The 23,336-nt window shown below is 49.0% G+C and overlaps 1 protein-coding gene across 2 annotated transcripts in view; it reads right to left on the bottom strand.

The window, feature by feature from the left end:
• LOC140198789 (cell adhesion molecule 2-like) overlaps window positions 1-23,006 on the bottom strand; it is a 172,779-nt gene extending 149,773 nt beyond the window's left edge. For both annotated transcript variants that reach the window (XM_072259819.1, XM_072259820.1), the window contains exons 1-2: window positions 22,877-23,006; window positions 3,544-3,681 (exon numbers count right to left, since the gene is read on the bottom strand). In XM_072259819.1, the coding sequence (XP_072115920.1) occupies window positions 3,544-3,681; window positions 22,877-22,916 (178 nt within the window). In that variant the 5' untranslated portion in view covers window positions 22,917-23,006. The remainder of the gene's footprint in view (window positions 1-3,543; window positions 3,682-22,876) is intronic.
• Between the last annotated feature and the right edge of the window lie 330 nt (window positions 23,007-23,336).

Genomic DNA, 23,336 nt, shown 5'->3' with positions numbered 1-23,336 from the left:
CAGTACAGGCTTCCTCATTAACTATATTTAAGACACGGTTAGATAGATCTTAAGTAAAACACATAAAACGCTGGAGGAACTCAGCAAGTCAGGCAGCATCTATTGAGGTGACGTTTTGGGCTGAGACATAACACTGGAAGTAAGGGTCGTGGGGAAAAGGCAGGTAGTTATTGCTGAGTCCAAGCCAGATCAGCCGTGATCTTATTGAATGGTGGAGCAGGCTCGAAGGGCTCAATGGCCAACTCCTGCTTTGGGTTTTGTGTTCATTCATCACGTTGTGGCTCCATGGGAGAGCAATCCAGCAGGGTCCCACTCTCCCACCGTGTTGTCTCACCCTCCAAGTTTCTATCAACCACATGCCTTTCTAAGAGTCTCTTAAATGTCCCTAATGTATCTCCCTCTACCACCACCCCTGGCTGAGATTCTATACACTAGCACTCTCTGTGTATAAAAACTAGCTCTGACATCCCCCCTATACTTTCCTCTAATCACATTAAAATTATGCCCCTGGTATTAACCATTTCCACCCTGGGAAAAAGCCTCTGGCTGTCCACTCGATCTATGCCTCTAATCATCTTGTACACCTCTATCATGTCACCTCTCACCCTCCTTCGCTCCACGGAGAAAAGCCCTCGCTCACTCAACCTATCCTCATAAGAAGTGTTCTCTAGTCCAAGCAGCACCCTGGTAAATGTCCATTAATTCCAGCAATGTGGTAAATCATTCTCAATCCTTGTTAAAAGACCTACTGAACTGAAAGGAGATGTGTGGGGCACGTTTTGAGGGTGGAGGATCCCTGACTGGGCTTTTGCACTGCTGCGCTGACTGTGGTGGAGGGGCAGACACAACAGTGGTGCTAAAGAGGCATTTCAACAGGCACATGCCCGACAGGGAGATGGGGCTACTTTATTTCAGCATCATGGCTTGAACAGACAGAATGGGCCAAAGTGCCTGTACTGTACTCTTCTATGTCTCTGTTTGCCGTTCTACTCATAACTTGCACCTAGTCTCTGTGGTATCTTGTCACATGCCTTTTGGAAGTTCAAATATGCTACATTAACTTTAGACCAGAAGATCATAAGACATAGGAGCAGAATTAGGCCACTTGGCCCATCAAATCTGCTCCATTATTCCATCGTGGCGGATTTATTATCCCTCTCAACCCTATTCTTCTGCCTTCTCTCCGGTAAGCTGGCTAATCAAGAGCCTATCAACCTCTGCTTTAAATATACCCAGTGACTTGGCCTCCATCGTCCGTGGCAGTAAATCCCACATTCACCACGCTCTGGCTAAAGAAATTCCTCCTCATCTCTGTTCTAACTAGACATCCCTCTATTCTGAGGCAGTGCCCTCTGGTCCTAGATTTACCCCACCATTGGAAACGTCCTCTCCACATGCACTCTACCGAGGCCTTTCAACTTTATTGACCTTCATTAACTTGCTTGTTAGATCCTCAAAGAATTGTGAGACCACAGATTGAAATCTGCAGGAATGTAAGAATCTGCAGAGGGAAGTAGTGGTCTATACCCAATATGTATCTGGCACATCCCTCCCACCAGCAGTGTTATCTACAGGAGTAATCCTCAAGAAAGCAACATCTACCATCAAAAATTTCCATCATCTTCTCACAGCTCCCATCGGGCAGGAGGTACAGAAGCCTGGGGTCCCACTTCACCTTGTTCAGGAACAGCAACTTCCCTCCAACCACTCGGTTCTTGAACCAACCAGCAAAACACTAATCACTACAGTTTAGCAAAACTGTGACCACTTTGCACTAAGATGGACTGTTTTGTTCTAATTGTGTTCTCTACAGTACAGAACATAGAACATCGAACAGGAACGGGCCTTCAGACCACAATGGGTGCTGAACTAAATAATCAATCAATCAAATGGCCAACTAAACTGATCCCTTCTGCCTACACAATGTCTATATCCTTCCATTTCCCTCACATCCATGTGCCTATCTGAACCTCTCTAATCTATCTGCCTCTTCCACCACCCCAGGCACCCACCACTGTCTGTGTAAAAATAGCTTGCCCCTCACATCTTCTATGAATCTACCCTGCTCACCTTAAATGCCTGCCCTCTGGTACTAGACACTTTAGTCCTGGGAAACAGATACGGTCTTCCTCCTCTGTCTACAACTCTCATATAAACCTCTCTCAGATCTCCTCCCAGCCTCTGTTACTTCAGAAAAAAAACCATCTCATTCTAGCAAAAGCCCTCTAATCCAGACAGCATCCTGGTAAACCTCTTCTGCACCCTCTCCAAAGCCTCGACATCCTTCCTATAATGGGGTGACTGAACTGTGTGCAATGCCCAAGATGAGGTTCACTAGCGTTTTATAAAGCTGCAACGTAACTTCCTGACTTTTGAACTCAGTGCCTCGACTATCAAAGGCAAGAATGCCAGATGCTTCTGTTAATGTTTAATTTAGGACCAGAAAAACACATGAAAAAACCTCTACAGATGAACTTTTGAAACAGTCCTGTGGTCTGGTACAGCAATTCCTACATGCAGGAATGTAAGAACATAGAACATAGAATATAGAGTACAGCACAGAAACAGGCCCTTCGGCCCACAATGTTGTGCTGAACCAGCTGAAAAGCAAATCAAAAGCATCCAAACAGCGAACCCTCCTACCTACACCAGGTCCATAACCCTCCATTTTTCTTACATCCATGTGCTCATCCAAACGTCTCTTAAAAGCCTCTGATGCCTCTACCACCATACCAGGCAGTGCATTCCAGGCATTCATGACTGGGAGTAAAAAACTTGCCCCTCACATTCCGCTTGAACCTAGACCCTCTTCACCTTCAGTGCATGCCCTCTGGTACTAGAAGCAGCAGAGAATAGTGGGCTCTGACCAATACATCACAGACACGTCCCTTCCCACTGTTGGTTGTATCTCCATCATCAAAGTCCCTACCATCCAGGCCATGCCATCTTCCCACAGCTACCACTGGGCAGCCTGAAGTCCCACACCAGCAGGTTCAGGAACAGCTACTTCCCGTCAACCATTCAGTTTCTGAGCACTCCAGTAAACCACTCCCACCCCCTCAATGCAGCAATACTGTGACCACTTTCATCACCCTACACTAAAATGGACTTCTTGCTTAGACTGATTGTGTTCTTTCCTGTAAAAATGTAAAATTCATGTCTTTCTTGTGAATGCTGGTTATCTGATGCTATGTGCTGCCGCGAGCTTCCTTTGCACCCGTACACACGTGTATATGTGGAAGTGACAATAATCTCAACTGTGATATTTGGTTCCAATCACCCTTCCTAAATGAGTCCTTTCCACTCAGAGCTTTTTGTCAAGGTTAAATGTTCACCTGTCCTTTCCTTCCTCTTCCCGAACGAGTGAGTCACGTCGGCTGCTTTCATATCCACTGTGAGCCTGGCCTGCCAGTAGTGAGCGGCCATTTCAAGAGGGAATTCTCCGCCCCGCACCTGCACCCCCTGACATGTCCTGGAGTGAGAATACCCCATCGGAGACAAACCGAAGCCGGAGGAGGGCCAGTGACCCTCTCTGGATCCTACCTTCAATCTCGGTGTCGTCCTTGAACCATCTGATGTGAGCAGCCGGTTTACTGCCTGTCGTGGTACAGGTCAGTTCCACCAGGTCACCCTCGTTCACTGGGCCTTTGAAGCCACTGATTACTGGAGTCTGAGGAACGCCTGTAAGGGAATCAGAGTGTTTTTAAACTTTTGATCCACCATCAGGATGGAAACACTGAATCACAGAACATATCAGATAAGAGATGAATAACTTTATTTGTTATAGGTACCATAAGATTTTAGACATAGTAGCGGAATTAGGCCATTCAGCCCATCAACTCTGCTCCACTATTCTATCATGGCTGATTTATTTTCCCTCTCAACCCCATGCTCCTGTCTTCTCATGACCTTTGAAACTCTGACTAATCAAGAATCTATCAACAGCTGCTTTAAAAATGCTCAATGACTTGTCCTCTGCAGCCGTCCATGGCAATAAATTCCACAGATTCACCACCCTCTGGCTAAAGAAATTCTCCTCATCTCTGTTCTAAATGGACGTCCCTCAATTCTGAGGCTGTGTCCTCTGGTCCTAGACTCCCCCCACTATAGGAAACATCCTCTCCACATCCACTCTATCTGTGTCCTCTGGTCCCAGACTCCCCACTATAGGAAACATCCTCTCCACATCCACTCTATCTGTGTCCTCTGGTCCGAGGCTCCCCACTATAGGAAACATCCTCTCCACATCCACTCTATCTGTGTCCTCTGGTCCTAGACTCCCCCACTATAGGAAACATCCTCTCCACATCCACTCTATCTGTGTCCTCTGGTCCTAGACTCCCCCACTATAGGAAACATCCTCTCCACATCCACTCTATCTGTGTCCTCTGGTCCTAGACTCCCTACTATAGGAAACATACTCTCCACATCCACTCTATCTGTGCCCTCTGGTCATCATATACAACCCAGAGATTCATTTTCTTGTGGGCATACTCAATAAGTCCATAGAATAACAACTATAACAGAATCAATGAAAGGCTGAATTAACTTGGGCGTTGAACCAGTGTGTAAAAGACAACAAACTGTGGAAACACAAAATGAAAAATAACAATTAATAAGTATGGAGAACATGAGATGACGAGTCTATGAAAGTGAGTCCATTGGTTGTGGGGACAGTTCAGTGACGCTGAGTGCAAGATTGTTGCTGCGACTCCACTCCAGATCTATCCTGCTCCTGTAGGCCTCCCGGTCAGCATCTGAACTTTGTATTTTGTTTATCCTGCTTATTTTGTGTAAGATAAATCAAACAGACCATTAGAAGTGTGCCTGAGCAAACCTTTCCAGAACCGCTGTGCCCACAGGGCTTGCCAAGAGCTGATAATGAAAGAGCTTGATGCTGTTGAGTGTGAGTGGGGGAATTGTCAGACTCTCCTGTGACAGGAGCTGTCCTCCACCATGACAGCCAAAGGAGGATCTCTGAGTTATCCCTAACCCGGGCAGATCGGTGTAAATGTCTGTCAGACTGACAACTGACAGCTCCAGCAGCTAATCTTTGTTCTGCCACAGAATAAGGAGAAACCGTCTTCTGTTCCGTCCCTTCCTTGACTCGTGGAGTACTTCACATTCACATGTGACAATCCCCCCTGCTCTTTGTTCAGTGCATTCAATAGAAAGCAGAGACCTTGACAGAAATTCCCCAGTCAGACTGCAATTGTACACAATCATAAGAGATTCTTAAGATGCTGGATACCTTGAGCAAAATGCTGGAAGAACTTAGCAGGTCTGGCAGCATCGATGGAGGGAGAGGAATAAATAGTTGAGGTTTCAGCTGAACCTCTTTATCAGGACAGGATATTTCCTGCCTTCTAGGACCAGAGGGCACAGCCTCAGAATAGAGGGACATCCATTTAGAACAGAGATAAGAAGGTATTTCTTTAGCCAAAAGGTGGTGAATATGTGCAATTCGTTGTCACAGACAGCTATGGAGGCTGAGTCATTGAGTATATTTAAAGTAGAGGTTGATAGGTTCTTTATTGGTAAGAGGGTTAAGGATGAGAGAGTGGGACTGAAAAAAAAATCAACCGTGACTCATTGGGCTGATTGGTCTAATTCTGTTCCTCTGTCTTATGGTGCTGTGGTACAATGGAGATGGTTTGGTGATGTCTCTCCAGACTCCGAGAAACAGCATTGGAGTGTGTCGAAGGGCAGGATCCGTGCCCATTGCACTCGGTGCTGGTTTGATGTTGTACAGTTGAGGTTAGGGGAAAGATCCAGTGGCAGAATTGCTTTGAAGGGCTAGGATAGGGCTGATGGCATGAAAGGCATCCTGCTTGCTGTGAGCTCAGCAGCTTGATTTCCAGCCAATCGGTGATGTAACGTGACGGAAGGCAATCAAGGCTCAGACCCTGAGGATGTCTCCAGAGAAGCAAGTCAGAATGAGATTCTTGCAGAGTACACCCACTGGAGTCTGGGCCAGCAGAGATCATGTGGGCTAAGTGGACTCAAAGATTCAAAAACCTTTATTGTCATTCTAACCGTACATCAGCTCTGCAGGGCAGAATGAGACAGCGTTTCTCAGGGGCAATGCAATCATAACATAACAAACGCAACACTAAATAATAAACATAACAATAAATAGTAAAACACAACAGCCACATGTCAGTTAAATCAGTTATAAGTGTCCAGTGCAAGTTAAAAGTGTGCAAAGCAGAGTCAGGTAGAGCAGCTATTTAGCAGTCTGACTGCCTGTGGGAGGAAGCTGTTTAGTAGCCTTGTGGTTTTAGTTTTGATGCTCCTGTAACGCTTGCCTGATGGCAGAAGAACAAACAGTTCATGGAGAGGGTGTGAGGGGTCTTTAATGATGTACCGTGTCTTCTGGAGGCATCGACTCTGAAAGAGGTCTTGGACAGAAGGTAGGGAGACCCCAATAACCTTCTCTGCTCCCCTAACCACCCTCTGCAAGGCTTTTTTGTCGACAGCACTGCAGCTGGAGTACTAGGTTGTGATGCAAAAGATCAGCACACTCTCAACCACGCCTCTATAGAATGTAATTAAGATGCTAGTGGGGAGTGATGCTTGCTTAAGCTTCCTCAGAAAGTGCAATCTCTGCTGGGCCCGTTTCACAATCCTAGTGGTGTTCCTGGACCAGGTGAGATCGTCTGAGATCTTCACCCCAAGGAACAGAAACGGTAGTAGGACAGGTCCAGGGTTCAATGACAGTCCCGATCTACTGGACTAAAGCAACATCCCTGGTTCTCTTACTGCCCAGAGCTCTTCCCATCTCCCTTCTGAATATATTCAGCGTCCGAGCCTTCACACTCTGCCTGTGCTGAGAACTTGTCATAGAATCACAGAGCATTGAAACAGATTACTCTGGCCACGATGATGAAGATTCTCATCGGTCTGTCTCACTTGTCTGTGTTTGGCCTGTATCCCTCTAAACCTTTCCTATCCACATACCTGTCCAAATGTCTTTTAAATGTTGTTTATGTACCTGACTCAACCACTTCCTCTGGCAACTTCTCCTACAAATTAAACACTCCTTGGGTGAAAAAATTGCCCCTCAGGCCCCCTTTAAATCTTCCCCCTCTCATCTCAAAGGTATGCCCTCTATTTTTTGATTCCCTTTCTCTGGGAGAAAAGACAAAGTTCACTCACCCTCGTGATTTTGTACCTTCTGTAATGTCATCTATCTCCTCGTCTCCATGGAACAGAGTCCTTGCCCGTCCAACCTCTCGTTATAACTCAGGTCCTTGAGTTCCAACAATATCCTTGTGAATCTCCTCTTCACTCTCTCCAGCTGCCCTACCTATACCCCTATCTGTACCGCTCACAGTCTTATCAACCTAAGATCTCCCCTCATTCTCACACCACACACAACCCTCTCCACATCGGCAACACAGCAGTGGAAGCAGTGAGCAGTTTCAAACTCCGAGGAGTCACATTTCACACAATCTCTCAAGGCCCAGAACACTCAGCACACAATCAGGAAAACTCACCAACACCTCGTCTTTCTGAGGAGACTAAAGAGAGCTGGACTTTGCACATCTATACACACCATTCTACAGATGTGCCCTAACAAGCAGCATCACTGCCATTTGGTCCATCAAATCTGCTCTGCTATTTTATCATGGCTGATCCATTTTCCGTCTCAGCCTTAATCTCCTGCCTCCCACTCCCTCCACCCCACCGCATCCCTTCAAGCCCTGACTAATCAAACACCTATCACCCTCTGCCTTAAATATACATAAAGACTTGGCCTCCACAGTTTCCTGTGGCAAAGAATTGCACAGATTCACAACTCACTGGCTAAAGAAATTACCCCTCATCACCATTTTAAAAGGACACCCGCTCCCCTATTTTGAAGCTGTGTCCTTTGGTCCTGGACTCTCCCACCATAGGAAACATCTCCATATCCACTCTATCTGTGTTCTCTTGTCCTAGACTCCCCACTATAGGAAACATCCTCTCCACATCCGCTCTATCTGTGCCCTCTGGTCCTAGACTCCCCACTATAGGAAACATCCTCTGCACATCCACTCTATCTGTGTCCTCTAGTCCTAGACTCCCCCACTATAGGAAACATCCTCTCCACATCAACTCTATCTGTGTCCTCTGGCCCTAGACTCCCCACTACAGGGAACATTCTCTCCACATCCACTCTATCTGTGTCCTCTAGTCCTAGACTCCCCCACTATAGGAAACATCCTCTCCACATCCACTCTATCTGTGTCCTCTGGTCCTAGACTCCCCACTACAGGAAACATCCTCTCCACATCCACTCTATCTGTGCCCTCTGGTCGTAGACTCCCCACTACAGGAAACATTCGCTCCACATCCACTCTATCTGTGTCCTCCAGTCCTAGACTCCCCCACTATTGGAAACATCCTCTCCACATCCACTCTATCTGTGTCCTCTAGTCCTAGACTCCCCACTACAGGAAACATCCTCTCCACATCCACTCTATCTGTGTCCTCTGGTCTGAGACTCCCCACTACAGGAAACATCCTCTCCACATCCACTCTATCTGTGTCCTCTGGTCTGAGACTCCCCACTACAGGGAACATTCTCTCCACATCCACTCTATCTGTGTCCTCTAGTCCTAGACTCCCCCACTATAGGAAACATCCTCTCCACATCAACTCTATCTGTGTCCTCTGGCCCTAGACTCCCCACTACAGGGAACATTCTCTCCACATCCACTCTATCTGTGTCCTCTAGTCCTAGACTCCCCCACTATAGGAAACATCCTCTCCACATCCACTTTATCTGTGCCCTCTGGTCCTAGACTCCCCACTACAGGAAACATCCTCTCCACATCCACTCTATCTGTGTCCTCTGGTCCTAGACTCCCCCACTATAGGAAACATCCTCTCCACATCCACTCTGTGTCCTCTGGTCCTAGACTCCCCCACTATAGGAAACATTCGCTCCACATCCACTCTATCTGTGTCCTCTAGTCCTAGACTCCCCCACTATTGGAAACATCCTCTCCACATCCACTCTATCTGTGTCCTCTAGTCCTAGACTCCCCACTACAGGAAACATCCTCTCCACATCCACTCTATCTGTGTCCTCTGGTCTGAGACTCCCCACTACAGGAAACATCCTCTCCACATCCACTCTATCTGTGCCCTCTGGTCCTAGACTCCCCACTACAGGAAACATCCTCTCCACATCCACTCTATCTGTGTCCTCTGGTCCGAGACTCCCCCACTACAGGAAACATCCTCTCCACATCCACTCTATCTGTGCCCTCTGGTCCTAGACTCCCCACTACAGGAAACATCCTCTCCACATCCACTCTATCTGTGTCCTCTGGTCCGAGACTCCCCCACTACAGGAAACATCCTCTCCACATCCACTCTATCTGTGTCCTCTGGTCCTAGACTCCCCACTACAGGAAACATCCTCTCCACATCCACTCTATCTGTGCCCTCTGGTCCTAGACTCCCCACTACAGGAAACATCCTCTCCACATCCACTCTATCTGTGCCCTCTGGTCCTAGACTCCCCACTACAGGAAACATCCTCTGCACATCCACTCTACCTGTGTCCTCTGGTCTGAGACTCCCCCACTACAGGAAACATCCTCTCCACATCCACTCTATCTGTGCCCTCTGGTCCTAGACTCCCCATTACAGGGAACATCCTCTCCACATCCACTCTATCTGTGTCCTCTAGTCCTAGACTCCCCCACTATAGGAAACATCCTCTCCACATCCACTTTATCTGTGCCCTCTGGTCCTAGACTCCCCACTACAGGAAACATCCTCTCCACATCCACTCTATCTGTGTCCTCTGGTCCTAGACTCCCCCACTATAGGAAACATCCTCTCCACATCCACTCTGTGTCCTCTGGTCCTAGACTCCCCCACTATAGGAAACATTCGCTCCACATCCACTCTATCTGTGTCCTCTAGTCCTAGACTCCCCCACTATTGGAAACATCCTCTCCACATCCACTCTATCTGTGTCCTCTAGTCCTAGACTCCCCACTACAGGAAACATCCTCTCCACATCCACTCTATCTGTGTCCTCTGGTCTGAGACTCCCCACTACAGGAAACATCCTCTCCACATCCACTCTATCTGTGCCCTCTGGTCCTAGACTCCCCACTACAGGAAACATCCTCTCCACATCCACTCTATCTGTGTCCTCTGGTCCGAGACTCCCCCACTACAGGAAACATCCTCTCCACATCCACTCTATCTGTGCCCTCTGGTCCTAGACTCCCCACTACAGGAAACATCCTCTCCACATCCACTCTATCTGTGTCCTCTGGTCCGAGACTCCCCCACTACAGGAAACATCCTCTCCACATCCACTCTATCTGTGTCCTCTGGTCCTAGGCTCTCCACTACAGGAAACATCCTCTCCACATCCACTCTATCTGTGTCCTCTAGTCCGAGACTCCCCCACTACAGGAAACATCCTCTCCACATCCACTCTATCTGTGCCCTCTGGTCCTAGACTCCCCACTACAGGAAACATCCTCTGCACATCCACTCTATCTGTGTCCTCTGGTCCTAGACTCCCCACTATAGGAAACATCCTCTCCACATCCACTCTATCTGTGCCCTCTGGTCCTAGACTCCCCACTACAGGAAACATCCTCTCCACATCCACTCTATCTGTGCCCTCTGGTCGTAGACTCCCCACTACAGGAAACATCCGCTCCACATCCACTCTATCTGTGTCCTCTACTCCTAGACTCCCCCACTATTGGAAACATCCTCTCCACATCCACTCTATCTGTGCCCTCTGGTCCTAGACTCCCCACTACAGGAAACATCCTCTCCACATCCACTCTATCTGTGCCCTCTGGTCCTAGACTCCCCACTACAGGAAACATCCTCTGCACATCCACTCTACCTGTGTCCTCTGGTCCGAGACTCCCCCACTACAGGAAACATCCTCTCCACATCCACTCTATCTGTGCCCTCTGGTCCTAGACTCCCCATTACAGGGAACATCCTCTCCACATCCCCTCTATCTGTGTCCTCTGGTCCTAGACTCCCGCACTATAGGAAACATCCTCTCCACATCCAGTCTATCTGTGCCCTCTGGTCCTAGACTCCCCACTACAGGGAACATCCTCTCCACATCCCCTCTATCTGTGTCCTCTGGTCCTAGACTCCCGCACTATAGGAAACATCCTCTCCACATCCACTCTATCTGTGTCCTCTGGTCCGAGACTCCCCCACTATAGGAAACATTCTCTCTGCATCCACTCTATCCAGGCCTTTCACAATTCGATAGGTTTCAATCAGGTCACTCCTCATTCTTCTAAATTCCAGTGAATACAGGCCCAGAACATCAAGCGTTCTTCATATGACAAGCCGTTTAACCCTCGAATTATTTTCATGAACCTCCTTTGAACCCTCTCCATTTTCAGCACATCCTTTCGAAGATCAGGGGCCCAAGCCAGCTCACAATACTCCAAGTGATATCTCACCAGTGCTTTATAAAGTCTTCATAAAGTACTATAGATACAGAAAGGTGCCAGAAAAGGGCCAGTAACATCTTAAACGATCCCACCCACTCTGTTCATAGACTGTTTGTCCCACTCCCATCAGTGAGGAGGCTATGTAGCATCCACAGCAGGACCACCAGACTCAAAAACAGTTACTTTGCACAAACAATAAGGCTGATCATCACCTCCACCCACTAACCCATCATCCACACCCCCAACTACCAATACATGCACATCACCCAGTGTCACTTTACGTACATACAATCAGTGTGTTTATCTAACAGTTCACCGTACATTCTGTTTTATAGGATCGTTTTTACATTTATATTTATTGTGGGTTTTTTATCTTATCTTTATCTTGTTGTGTTTTTTCTGCTGCACCAGTAACAATCATTTTGTTCTCCTTTACACTCGTCAACTGAAGATTGACAGTCTTGAATCTTGAATTGCATTCTCCTACGGTCTAGAGAATAAATTCCTAACCTATTCAACCTTTCCCTATAACTCAGGTCCACAAGTCCCGACAACATCCTGGTGAATTTCTCTGTTCACTTTCAAATGTATTGGTATTTTTTTCAGGGACCTGTGTGCTTGCAAAGATTCAAACCCCCTCTGGGTTGAAGAAATTTTGCCTCTGTTCAGAAAGGCTGAACCCCCTTATCTAGAGGCTGTCAGAATTGGAATCACATTTATTTTCACTGTCCTATATGGCATGAAGGTTATTATTTTGTAGCAACAGTACAGTGCAAAGACAATTTTCTTTAGAGATACAGCACGACACCAGGCCTATCAGGCCCAATGAGTCCACACTGCCCAGTTATACCATGTAACCAGCTAACTTAATAACCGGGACAGTACTGTGGGAGGAAACCAGAGCACCCGGAGGAAACCCACATGGTCACAGGGAGAATGTGCAAACTTTCCCTGTGGGGGGAATCGAACCCTGATTACCGGTGATATTATTGCATTACACTAATCACTGCTTGACCATGCCGCAACATAACAAACGACAAAGTAAATAAATAGTTCAAAATAAAGGACCAACAATGGATTCAGAAATTTGATGGTGATCCCCTCTGGTTCTGGCTAGTGGGACCATCGTCTGTACCTTTGTACTTTCTTAACTTTACATGGGATTTAGACAGGTGAGGAATGGAGGGATATCGATATGTGCAGCCAAATTGGACTAGTTCAATCTGGCATAATGGTCAGTACTATTCCTGTTCCGCGTTCTCCATAAGTCAGAAACATCCATGTCCTATTATAAACATATCTCACTATATACACTTGTATCATTATTTCATGTCATTAAATAACCACACTCACACAACCCATGATTAAACTTCTTTTAATTTTTTATTATTTAGAGGTACAGCACAATGAGCCACACACCCAGCAACCCACTGATTTTCCCCCTAGCCTAATCATATGACCTAATTTGGAGTATGGTTTGCAGTTTTGGTCACCGACCTATGGGAAAGATGTGAATAAGGTTGAAAGAGTACAGCGAAAATTTATAAGGAAGTTGCCAGGACTTGTGACCTGAGTTAGAAGGAAAGATTGAATAGGTTAAGACTTTATTCCTTGGAACTTGGAAGATTGAGGGGAGATTTGATAGAGGTATGAAAAATGTTGAGAAGTATAGATAGGGTAAATGCAAGCAGGCTTTTTCCATTGATGTTGGAGTTTCGAAGAATGAGGGGGGACCTCATAGAAACATTTCGAATGTTGAAAGGCATGGACAGAGTGGATGTGGCAAAGTTGTTTCCCATGATGGGGGAGCCTAGTATGAGAGGGCATGACTTAAGGATTGAAGGGCACCTATTCAGAACAGAGATGCGAAGAAATTTTTTTAGTCAGAGGGTGGTGAATCTATGGAATTTGTTGCCACGGACGGCAGTGGAGGCCAAGTCATTGGGTGTATTTAAGGCAGAGATTGATAGGTATTTGAATAGCCAGGGCCTCAAAGGTTATGGTGAGAAGGAGGGGGAGTGGGACTAAATGGGAGAATGGATCAGCTCATGATAAAATGGCGGAGCAGACTCAATGGGCCGAATGGCTGACTTCTGCTCCTTTGTCTTATGGTCTTATGGAGACTATGACCAGAGGTCATGGGTTAAGGGTGAAAGGTGAAATATTTAAGGGAACATGAGAGGAAACTTCATCACTCAGAGGGGGTAAGAGTGTGGAACGAGATGCCAGTGCAAGTGAGCTCAATTTCACCATTTAAGAGAAGTTTGGATAGGTACATGGATAGCGAGGCATGGAGGGCTATGGTACCAGTGCAGGTCGATGGGAGTAGGCAGTTTAAATGGTTTGGCACAGACTCGATGGGCCAAATGACCTGCTTTTGAACTGTATTTTTCTGTGACTCTATGACAATTTACCATAACCAATTCACCTACTCCTCCAAGAGGACCACAATCTTACCATAGGGTTGGGAGGCTTGCGTGCTTCAATGACCCGGAGAGTTCTGTTGGTTGGGGTCAGGGCTTTATGCTTTGGCTTTTGGTAGGGTCACCCCTGCCAAAAGGTCAAAGGGTAGAGGACAGGCTAAGAGCAATCCACCAATCCTCCTGGTTCAGGTGTTCAGCTCAGGGCTAACAACCCTGACTGCTGAAACAAAACTGTTACGGAATCAGCAATGAAGAATCCTTCAATGTCTGAGTGCGACGGTATTCCTGCGTCTCCACCAGGATTTGCGGGACTGACAGTAGTGAAAACTGTGAGGAAACTACTGACATGGAGGACCTTCATGCTGCCCCAAATGCCAGTGGTGTAACAGGCAGTAAGTAAGGAATTAACCTACTAACCGGTACACCTCTTTAATGGAATGTACATGAGAATTTATGTAAAATTGGGCTTTCTCCAGTCAGGTCATTTGTAACCTGGGGAGCCTGCCCCTGGTCTCACCCATCTCCGGTAAGCTTGTATCCCTTCCCCTCCCCCCACCTTTTTATTTTGGCTTCTGCCCCCTTCCTTTCCAGTCCTGATGAAGGGTTCAAAACATCGACTGTTTATTCCTCCGCAGAGATGCTGTCTGACCTGCTGAGTTCCTCCAGCATTTTGTGTGTTGCTCTGAATTTCCAGCATCTGCAGAATCTCTTGTGTTTATGAGCCCCTGTGATCTGTGTATGTCATATCAAAGCCGACTGTTGGTCCAAATATACCTCATCAACTGTTTCTCTCTTATCCATTCTGGCAATTCCAAATTCAAACAGACTTCCTTTTCATCGATCCAAAGTGACTCGTCCCAGTCGCACCGGTATTTTCCAAGTCCGCGTCAGCATGTTTTGCTATCAGGATGTCATGGGATGTTATGTTACAGCTGGATGTTTCTGTGTGACAAATAAAGCAGCTCCTCTTTCTTTGAGCAAATCATTGGTCATGCCAGACTGGGCTACACCCAGTGGCCATTTTACCTCTGTACCGAACAAAGTGGTCACTGAGTGTGTGTGCGGAGCTCTGGTCACCACACTGGAAAAGGATGTGGTGACAATTGAGAAGGGACAGAGGAGATTCACCGGGGTCTTTCCTGGAATGGAAGGCTGTAGTTCTAAGAAGAGATTGAATTGCCTGGGATTGTTCTCATGAGCACAGGAGGCTGAGTGGGGAATTTACAGAGACTTCTGGCTCATTTAAGACTCCTTTACCCATCGTCACTGAAAACATAGGGTGTAGGTTTAACGTGAGAGGAGTTTTGAGGGGCAGTTTTTACCCCACACAGAGAGTATGTGGATTGAGCTGCCAGAGGACGTGATATGCCAGGTACAATTACAAGCATGATAAAGCACTGGGACAGGAACTTGAAGAGGAAAGGTTGAGAGGGATGTGGGCAGGTGGGATTATTGTAGACAGTCACTGTGGTTGGTATGGACAGAATGGGCCAAATGGCATGTGTCCCAGCTGTATAATTCTGCCATCCTGAAATGCTGTTCCTGAGGCACCACTTGCACACCAGCGGAGGATGCAGGTTTCTCTTGCTCAGGGTGCAGTTACCATGGTTCAAACCACAGGGTCACTTTGTGTGTGTGTGTGTGTGTGTGTGCACACGCGCACGTGTGTCTTTGTGAGTGTGTGTGTGTGTGTCTTTGTGTGTGTGAGTGTGTGTGTCTGTGTGCGTGTGTGTGCGCGCGCGTGTGTGTGTGTGTGTGTTTGTGTGTCTTTGAGTGTGAGTGTGTGTGTGCGTGTTTGTGTAAGTATGTGAGTATGTGAGTGTGTGCATTTGTGTGAGTGTGTGTGTGTGTCTGTGTTTGTGTGAAAATGTGGGAGCGTGTTTGTGTGAGTGTGTTGTGTGAGTTTGTGAGTCTGTGTTTGCGTATATGTGTGTGTGTGTATTTGTGTATGTGTGTGTTTGTACGTGTTTGTGTTTGTGTGTGAGTGTGTATGTGTTTGTGGGAGTGTATTTGTACGTGTGTGTGTGTTTGTGCGTGTGTATGTATGTGTCTGTGTGTGTATCTTATGTGTGAGCGTGTATGTTTGTGTGTGTGTGTATGTGTGTGTGTTTCGCGTGTGTGCATGTGTCTGCGTGTGTCTGTGTGTGAGAATGAGAAGGAGATATATAGAGGGATAGAGAGAGAGATAGGGAGAAAGAGATGATAGAGAGATAGAGATAGAGAGAGAGAGACAGAAAGAGACTCGGTTACGGGTGAAGCCAGTGGGCATGGCAATGTGTTAGGTTGAGTCTGTGTGAATCCTCACAGCTACAGGTCACAGTGTGGGAGCCCGGCCTCAGGTAGTGATGGTGGGTGATCTCCTGACCAGCCCGAGCAGTGCCCAGTGGCCTGTCTGCCTCTGCCTGTGTTCACCGTACACTGCTATCACCTCCCACAGCGCTAATTGGTTAAACACTCGTTAATGGGGAATGGGAAATAGAAGTAATTAAGGAGATTAATTTGTCTCTACATTCACAGAACTTGTAAAATAATTTTATTTTTCAAATTGTCACCTTTTAATAAAGAGGCTTCCTTCCGTGTACCACATTCGCAATTCCCAACGGGACAGTTCAATTTCCCATATTCCTGCATCAGTCCAATGTCACTATTAATTTGTTTGCATTTGTTCAGCGTCACCCTCCAATCAAGGCCAAAGTGAATTACATTCACCGGGAGCCAACTTAAGCTGCTGTCTGGCTTACCCAGTGCTCACTCTGCAGGGTGGTATCGGATAAATTCCAACATAGCAAATCAAGATATGGCTGCATGAAAGTTTGGCGTTGAAGTGTTCTGCATTGTGCCTGTAATAGGGCGGCCAGAATCGTGAACAATACTCAGTGAGTTTATTATTTATGAAAGTATTTGTGGTAATATTACTTAATGCGGGTGAGTTATATGTACTGTGCTCTCTATCTTGGTCCAACTGCTTTGTTTGGTAGTATACATGTGCATGGTTAAGTAACAACTTGAACTAGAAGAGTGGTCTAACCAAAATTTTATACAATTGCAATGTGACTTCCTGATTCTTATAACCTGCGGCATCATAGTCAGTGGGGAGATATGGGGCTGAATATCCTGTTCTGTTTGAATATTCTACTCTCTGAAGGGGATTGTGGAGAGAGGTATCTGCTGGAGCACGGGAGGGATGTGGAACTCACACTGGTGACACCAGACTGAGGCAGTGGACAGGAGTCAGATGGTTCGGCTGGTTGAGTGGTGCCACAATGACAACCTTACACTCAATGTCAGCAAAACCAAGGAACTGAATGATGCGAAGTCGAGAGAAAACACACACCAGTCTTCATTGAGGGGTCTGTAATAATCTATCCTGGGCCCAAGATATTGATGCAGTTGTGGCGACCCACTTTCTAGCACACACGAACCGGCTCACAACAGCGCGCGCAGGCAGAGGGCCGGCCCCAAAAAAGGCACCAGGTCATCTTCACCAGCAGGGGGAAAATCCCACGTGCAGAAAGGGTCTGGGAATATGCATTCCCCACAGCAATCCCGCCCCAGGGAGGGCGGGAACGGGAAGGCTTTAAAGCAGGCTGCGAAATTTGAATAAATCTCTTTCATCGCAACTCTAACTCACCAACTCCGTGTGGTTATTCTAGCGCTGTGTGTAGCACACCGCTACAATTGGTGAGCCCGACGGCCCAAACGATATTTGGACCAGAGATGACCGACGCTGCATCTGTTCACGCAGTTTTGTTAAAACTGCCAAGCTTCTGGACGCTGCGACCCCAATTATGGTTCAAACAAGCAGAAGCACAATTCCACATTCGGCAGATAACCTCGGAGTCCACTCGCTACTACTACGTGCTGATTTCCTTCGACCAGGAGACTGCTGCACAAGTTGAGGAGTTTATACAGTCGCCCCCGGAGGACGGCAAATACACAGCATTCAAAGCCCTGCTCATAAGGACTTTCGGACTCTCACGGCGTGAACGAGCACGCCGCTTAATGCACCTGGATGGTTTGGGAGACAGGCCGCCGTCAGCATTAATGAACGAGATGCTGGCCCTGGCTGAAGGACACAAACCCTGCCTCATGTTTGAGCAGGCGTTCCTAGAGCAACTGCCCGAGGACATATGCCCGCTGCTGTCCGACGCAGATTTCAGCAACCCCCGGGAGGTGGCGGCCCGAGCAAATGTGCTTTGGAATGCCAGGAAAGAGAGAGGGGCATCCGTCACACAGATCACCAAGCCGCGTGCCCAACGACAGACCAGACCAGGCCCGGCAGCAGAGCCTACAAAACCCGGCGACGGGAGTGAGGAGCCCAACGAACAATGGTGTTTCTACCACCAGCGGTGGGGCACAGAGGCCTGCCGCTGCAGACCACCCTGCAAATTCCCGGGAAATGCCAGGGCCAGCCGCCGCTGATGGCTACGGCGGCTGGCCATCAGGACAGCCTCCTGTACGTCTAGGACAAGCAGTCGGGACGCCGCTTTTTGGTCGACACCGGAGCGGAGATCAGCGTTTTACTTCCGAGTTACGACACCTGCAACAGAGAACCAGGACCCACCCTGAGGGCCGCAAATGGCAGCACAATACGAACCTACGGCACCCGCACGGCGCGGCTACAGTTCAGCTCCAGCCGGTTCACGTGGGACTTCACACTGGCCGTCGTGGCCCAACCACTCCTGTGGGCGGATTTTCTATGAGCCCACAGCCTGCTGGTCGACCTGCAAGGGAAGCGATTAGTCCACGCCAAGACTTTTCAAACGTTCTCCCTGGGTGAAGCACAGTTGCCAGCCCCACACCTGGACTCCATCACGCTGTCCGACGATGAATTCACCAGGGTCCTGGCGGATTTCCCATCAGTACTGACACCGCAGCTCACGGCAGCCATGCCCAGACACGGAGTACAGCACCACATCCCAACCCAGGGACCACCCCTCCACGCCCGTGCTCGAAGGCTTCCCCCGGACAAGCTCCGACTGGCGAAGGAGGAGTTCAAGAAGATGGAGGAATTGGGGATCATACGACGGTCCGACAGCCCATGGGCCTCTCCCCTTCACATGGTGCCCAAGGCAACGGGGGGGCTGGAGACCATGCGGTGACTACCGCAGACTGAACGAGGCTACAACGCCAGACCGCTACCCTATGCCGCACATTCAAGACTCCGCAGCAAAGCTACACGGCGCAAGGATCTTTTCCAAGGTAGACCTCGTCCGGGGATACCATCAAATCCCTGTACATCCAGACGACATCCCCAAAACAGCACTTATCACCCCATTCGGACTTTTCGAATTCCTCCGAATGCTGTTTGGTCTAAAATTGCCGCACAGATGTTCCAGCGGCTAATGGACGCGGTGGGACATGACCTGGGCTTTGCATTCATCTATTTGGACGACATCCTCATAGCCAGTAATAGTCGCCAGGAGCATCTGTCCCACCTCCGCCAGCTCTACTCCTGCCTGAGCGAATTCGGCCTTACAATCAACCCAGCCAAATGCCAGTTCGGACTGGACACCATCAACTTCCTGGGCCACCGGATTACTAAAGATGGGGCAACCCCGCTGCCCACCAAGGTAGACGCGGTCCGCAACTTCCCCCGACCCAACACAATCAAAGGCCTGCAGGAATTTGTGGGTATGGTGAATTTCTACCACAGTTTCCTCCCCTCAGCAGCCTGAACCATGCGCCCCCTGTTCACCCTAATGTCGGGTAAGGGCAAGGACATTACCTGGGACGAAGAGGCCGCAACCGCTTTCGTTAAAACCAAAGAAGCCTTGGCAAACGCCGCGATGCTAGTGCACCCCAGAACGGACGTTCCTACTGCCCTCACGGTGGACGCATCCAACACAGCAGTCAGTGGAGTGCTGGAACAACTCATCGAGGGTCGCTGGCAACCCCTGACATTCTTCAGCAAACACCTACGACCACCTGAACTCAAATACAGTGCTTTCGACCGGGAGCTATTGGCACTATATCTGGCAATCTGGCATTTCAGGTACTTCTTAGAAGATAGGCCCTTCACCGCGTTCACAGACCACAAACCGCTTACCTTTGCGTTCACAAAGGTGTCCGACCTCTGGTCGTCCCGCCAGCAGTGACATCTGTCCTACATCTCCGAGTACACGACGGACATCCGGCATGTCTCGGGAAAGGACAACGTCGTGGTGGACGCACTTTCCAGACCTACCATACAGGCCCTGTCCCAGGGGGTGAACTATGCAGCGCTGGCAGAGGCACAGCAGGCAGACGCTGAGATCCCCAGTTACAGGACTGCAGTCTCCGGTTTGCAGCTGCAAGACCTCCCCGTAGGCCCAGGTGAGAGGACCCTACTATGTGACATAGCTACCGGCCAACCCCGCCCCATTGTCCCAGCAGCCTGGCGCTGGCGGGTTTTCGAATCCATTCACAACTTAGCGCACCCCTCCATCAGGACAACCGTCCGGCTGGTCTCCAACAGGTTCGTGTGGCATGGACTTCGTAAGCAGGTCAGTGAATGGGCCAAAACGTGCATGCAGTGCCAAACGGCCAAGGTGCAGTGGCACACTAAGGCTCCGTCGCAGCAGTTCGAACCCACCCGCCGGAGGTTCGACCACATTCATGTGGATATCGTGGGGCCCCTGCCAGTGTCACGAGGAGCGCGGTACCTCCTAACTATGATAGACCGGTTCACCAGATGGCCAGAGGCAGTCCCACTCACCGACACCACCTCCGAATCCTGCGCTCGAGCACTAATCGCAACCTGGGTAGCCCGCTTCGGGGTACTGGCCCACATTACCTCCGACAGGGGCGCCCAGTTCACCTCCAGTCTGTGGTCGGCTATGGCCAGCCTTTTAGGATCTCAGCTACACCATACAACTGCCTACCACCCACAGTCAAACGGACTAGTGGAGCGCTTCCACCGTCACCTGAAGTCAGCTCTCATGGCCCGCCTGGAGGGGCCTAACTGGGTGAATGAACTTCCCTGGGTCCTGCTCGGAATCCGCACGGCGCCCGAGGATCTGCACACCTCGTCCACCGAGTTGGTGTACGGCGCGCCCCTGGTCGTCCCAGGAGAGTTCATACCAGCCCCAAGGGGGCAAGAGGAAGAACCCACAGCAGTCCTGGACAGACTACGGGAGAGGCTCGGTAACCTGGCCCCCATCCCCACTTCACAGCACGGACAGAGCCCGACTTGCGTACCCAAAGACCTGCAGAACTGTAAGTTTCTTTTTGTACGACGGGGCGGACACCGGGCACCGCTACAGCGGCCCTACGAGGGGCCGTTTAAGGTGATCAGGAAGAACGGGTCCACATTCGTGCTGGACATTGGGAGGAGAGAGGAGGTTTTCACGGTGGACCGACTCAAACCGGCCCATGTGGACTTGGCACAGCCGGTCCAGGCTCAGGCACCGCGGCGCAGGGGCCGATCCAGACTGTGGACATTGGGGGAGGTATCGCCAGTTCTGGGGGGGGGGGGGTTATGTGGCGACCCACTTTCTAGCACACACGAGGGAGGGCGGGAACGGGAAGGCTTTAAAGCAGGCCGCGAAGTTTGAATAAATCTCTTTCATCGCAACTCTAACTCACCGACTGCGTGTGGTTATTCTAGCGCTGTGTGTAGCACACCGCTACACAGTCATGAAGAAGGCATGAGCACGGCTATACTTTGTTCGGAGTTTGAAGAGACTCCTGCAGGTACACAGTGGAGACCATTCTGATGGGTTGCATCACCATCTGGTGTGGAGGTTCCAGTGCACAGGATGGCAAGAGGATGCACTAAGCTGTAGGTTCCGCGTGCTCCATCACGGGCACAACCCTCTCCACCACCTTCAGGAGGTGCTGCCCCATAAATAGCAGACATCACTGCGCCCTCACTGTACCGCTGCCGCAAAATGAGAAATTTCATAGGGTACGTCAGTTATTACAAACCTGAGGCTGATATTTTCAATAGCATGGGTCTGTATTTCAGGACATCCACATATAACCATATAACAATTACAGCACGGAAACAGGCCATCTCGGCCCTTCTAGTTCGTGCCGAACTCTTACTCTCACCTCATCCCACCGACCTGCACTCAGACCATAACCCTCCATTGCTTTCCTGTATATAACCATATGACATTTAAATGACACGTGCAAAGATCTGGGCACTAGCCCCCCCCCCCAACGTCGAGGGCATCTTCAAAAGACCATAAGGCCATCAGACAAGAAGACATAGGAGCAGGATTAGGCCATTTGGCCCATTGAGTCTGTTCCACCATTTCATCATGGCTGATCCAATTTTCCTCTTGGCTCCAATCTCCTGCCTTCTCCCCGTATCCCTTCATGCCCTGACCAATCAAGAATCTATCAACCTCCACCTTAAGTATCCATTAAGACTTGGCCTCCACAGCCATCCATGGCAATGAATCCCTCAGATTCACCCATCTCTCTGGAGAAGATGCCTCAAGCAGGCAGCATCCATCGTTAAGGACCTCCATCACCCAGAACTGTGGAAGGACGAGGGTTAGACATACAACTAGCAACCCCTTCCCGTAAAGACCCAGAGCTACACAAACTCCAAAGACCTCATCCCTGGGAGAGGAAGGATTTTTGCTTATGTAGTTGTTCGGTGAAAGTGAAAGCCACAGGGCTGATGAACCTTTGGACCAGGACAGAGGACCTGGTGAGGTGCTGTCGGTGGTCTATACCCCGGTTGGTGTGAGAAAAGGTGTGGGTTTAAGAAAAAGACAACCCAGGGCATGCCCTCTTCTCATTGCTACCATCATCAGAGAGGAGGTACTGGAGCCTGAAGTCATTTCTCCCCTGCCTAGCAGTCCATGAACCCATGAACTACATCATCATTCCCATTTTTTATTTATTCTGTAATTTATGATCATTTATGTCCTTGCACAGGACTGCTGCCACAAAACAACACATTTCACCTGATAAGTCAGTGATAATAAAGGTGAATTCTGAGAGCAAGAGCAAGGGTGGAGGAGTGGGGCCGAATGGTCTAGTCCTCTGCCTGACTCTGACACTCACCCAGCACCGTGAGAAAGGCTTTGGCGGTCTTGACGGGCATGGTGAAGAGGGAGCACGTGTATTGGCCCTCGTCTGACAGCGTGATGTCACTGATGTTGATGCTCAGTTCGTGCCAGGAAGACCGTACGAGTTCAATCCGGTGGTCCCGTAGAGCTGGAAGGGAAGAGGAGGAGTGAGTCTTCACAAGTAGCACCACACAAGCATCCTGAATTAGGGCAAATTAATTTTAAAATTAATGATTAATAAGGATTCCACTTTGTGCAAATTATGAAGGAAATTGACCTGAACAGACATCATCAGTTTGTAGTACAGATCCCATAATTAATTTCCACGCTTGGAGCAGGAGGCGGGTGCAGTGACTGGCACAGGAGAGGCTGTGAGCTCCCTCTTGCTGAGAGAGACCAAGCACCTATCCCACATATCCACTCCAGACACAGATCAGGGGTAGAGTCGCAGAGCA

Source organism: Mobula birostris, chromosome 6 (genome assembly GCF_030028105.1).
Source record: "Mobula birostris isolate sMobBir1 chromosome 6, sMobBir1.hap1, whole genome shotgun sequence".
Taxonomy (NCBI): Eukaryota; Metazoa; Chordata; class Chondrichthyes; order Myliobatiformes; family Myliobatidae; genus Mobula; species Mobula birostris.
The sequence above is the reverse complement of the archived record's forward strand: the minus strand, read 5'-3'. Positions and strand labels throughout refer to the sequence as shown.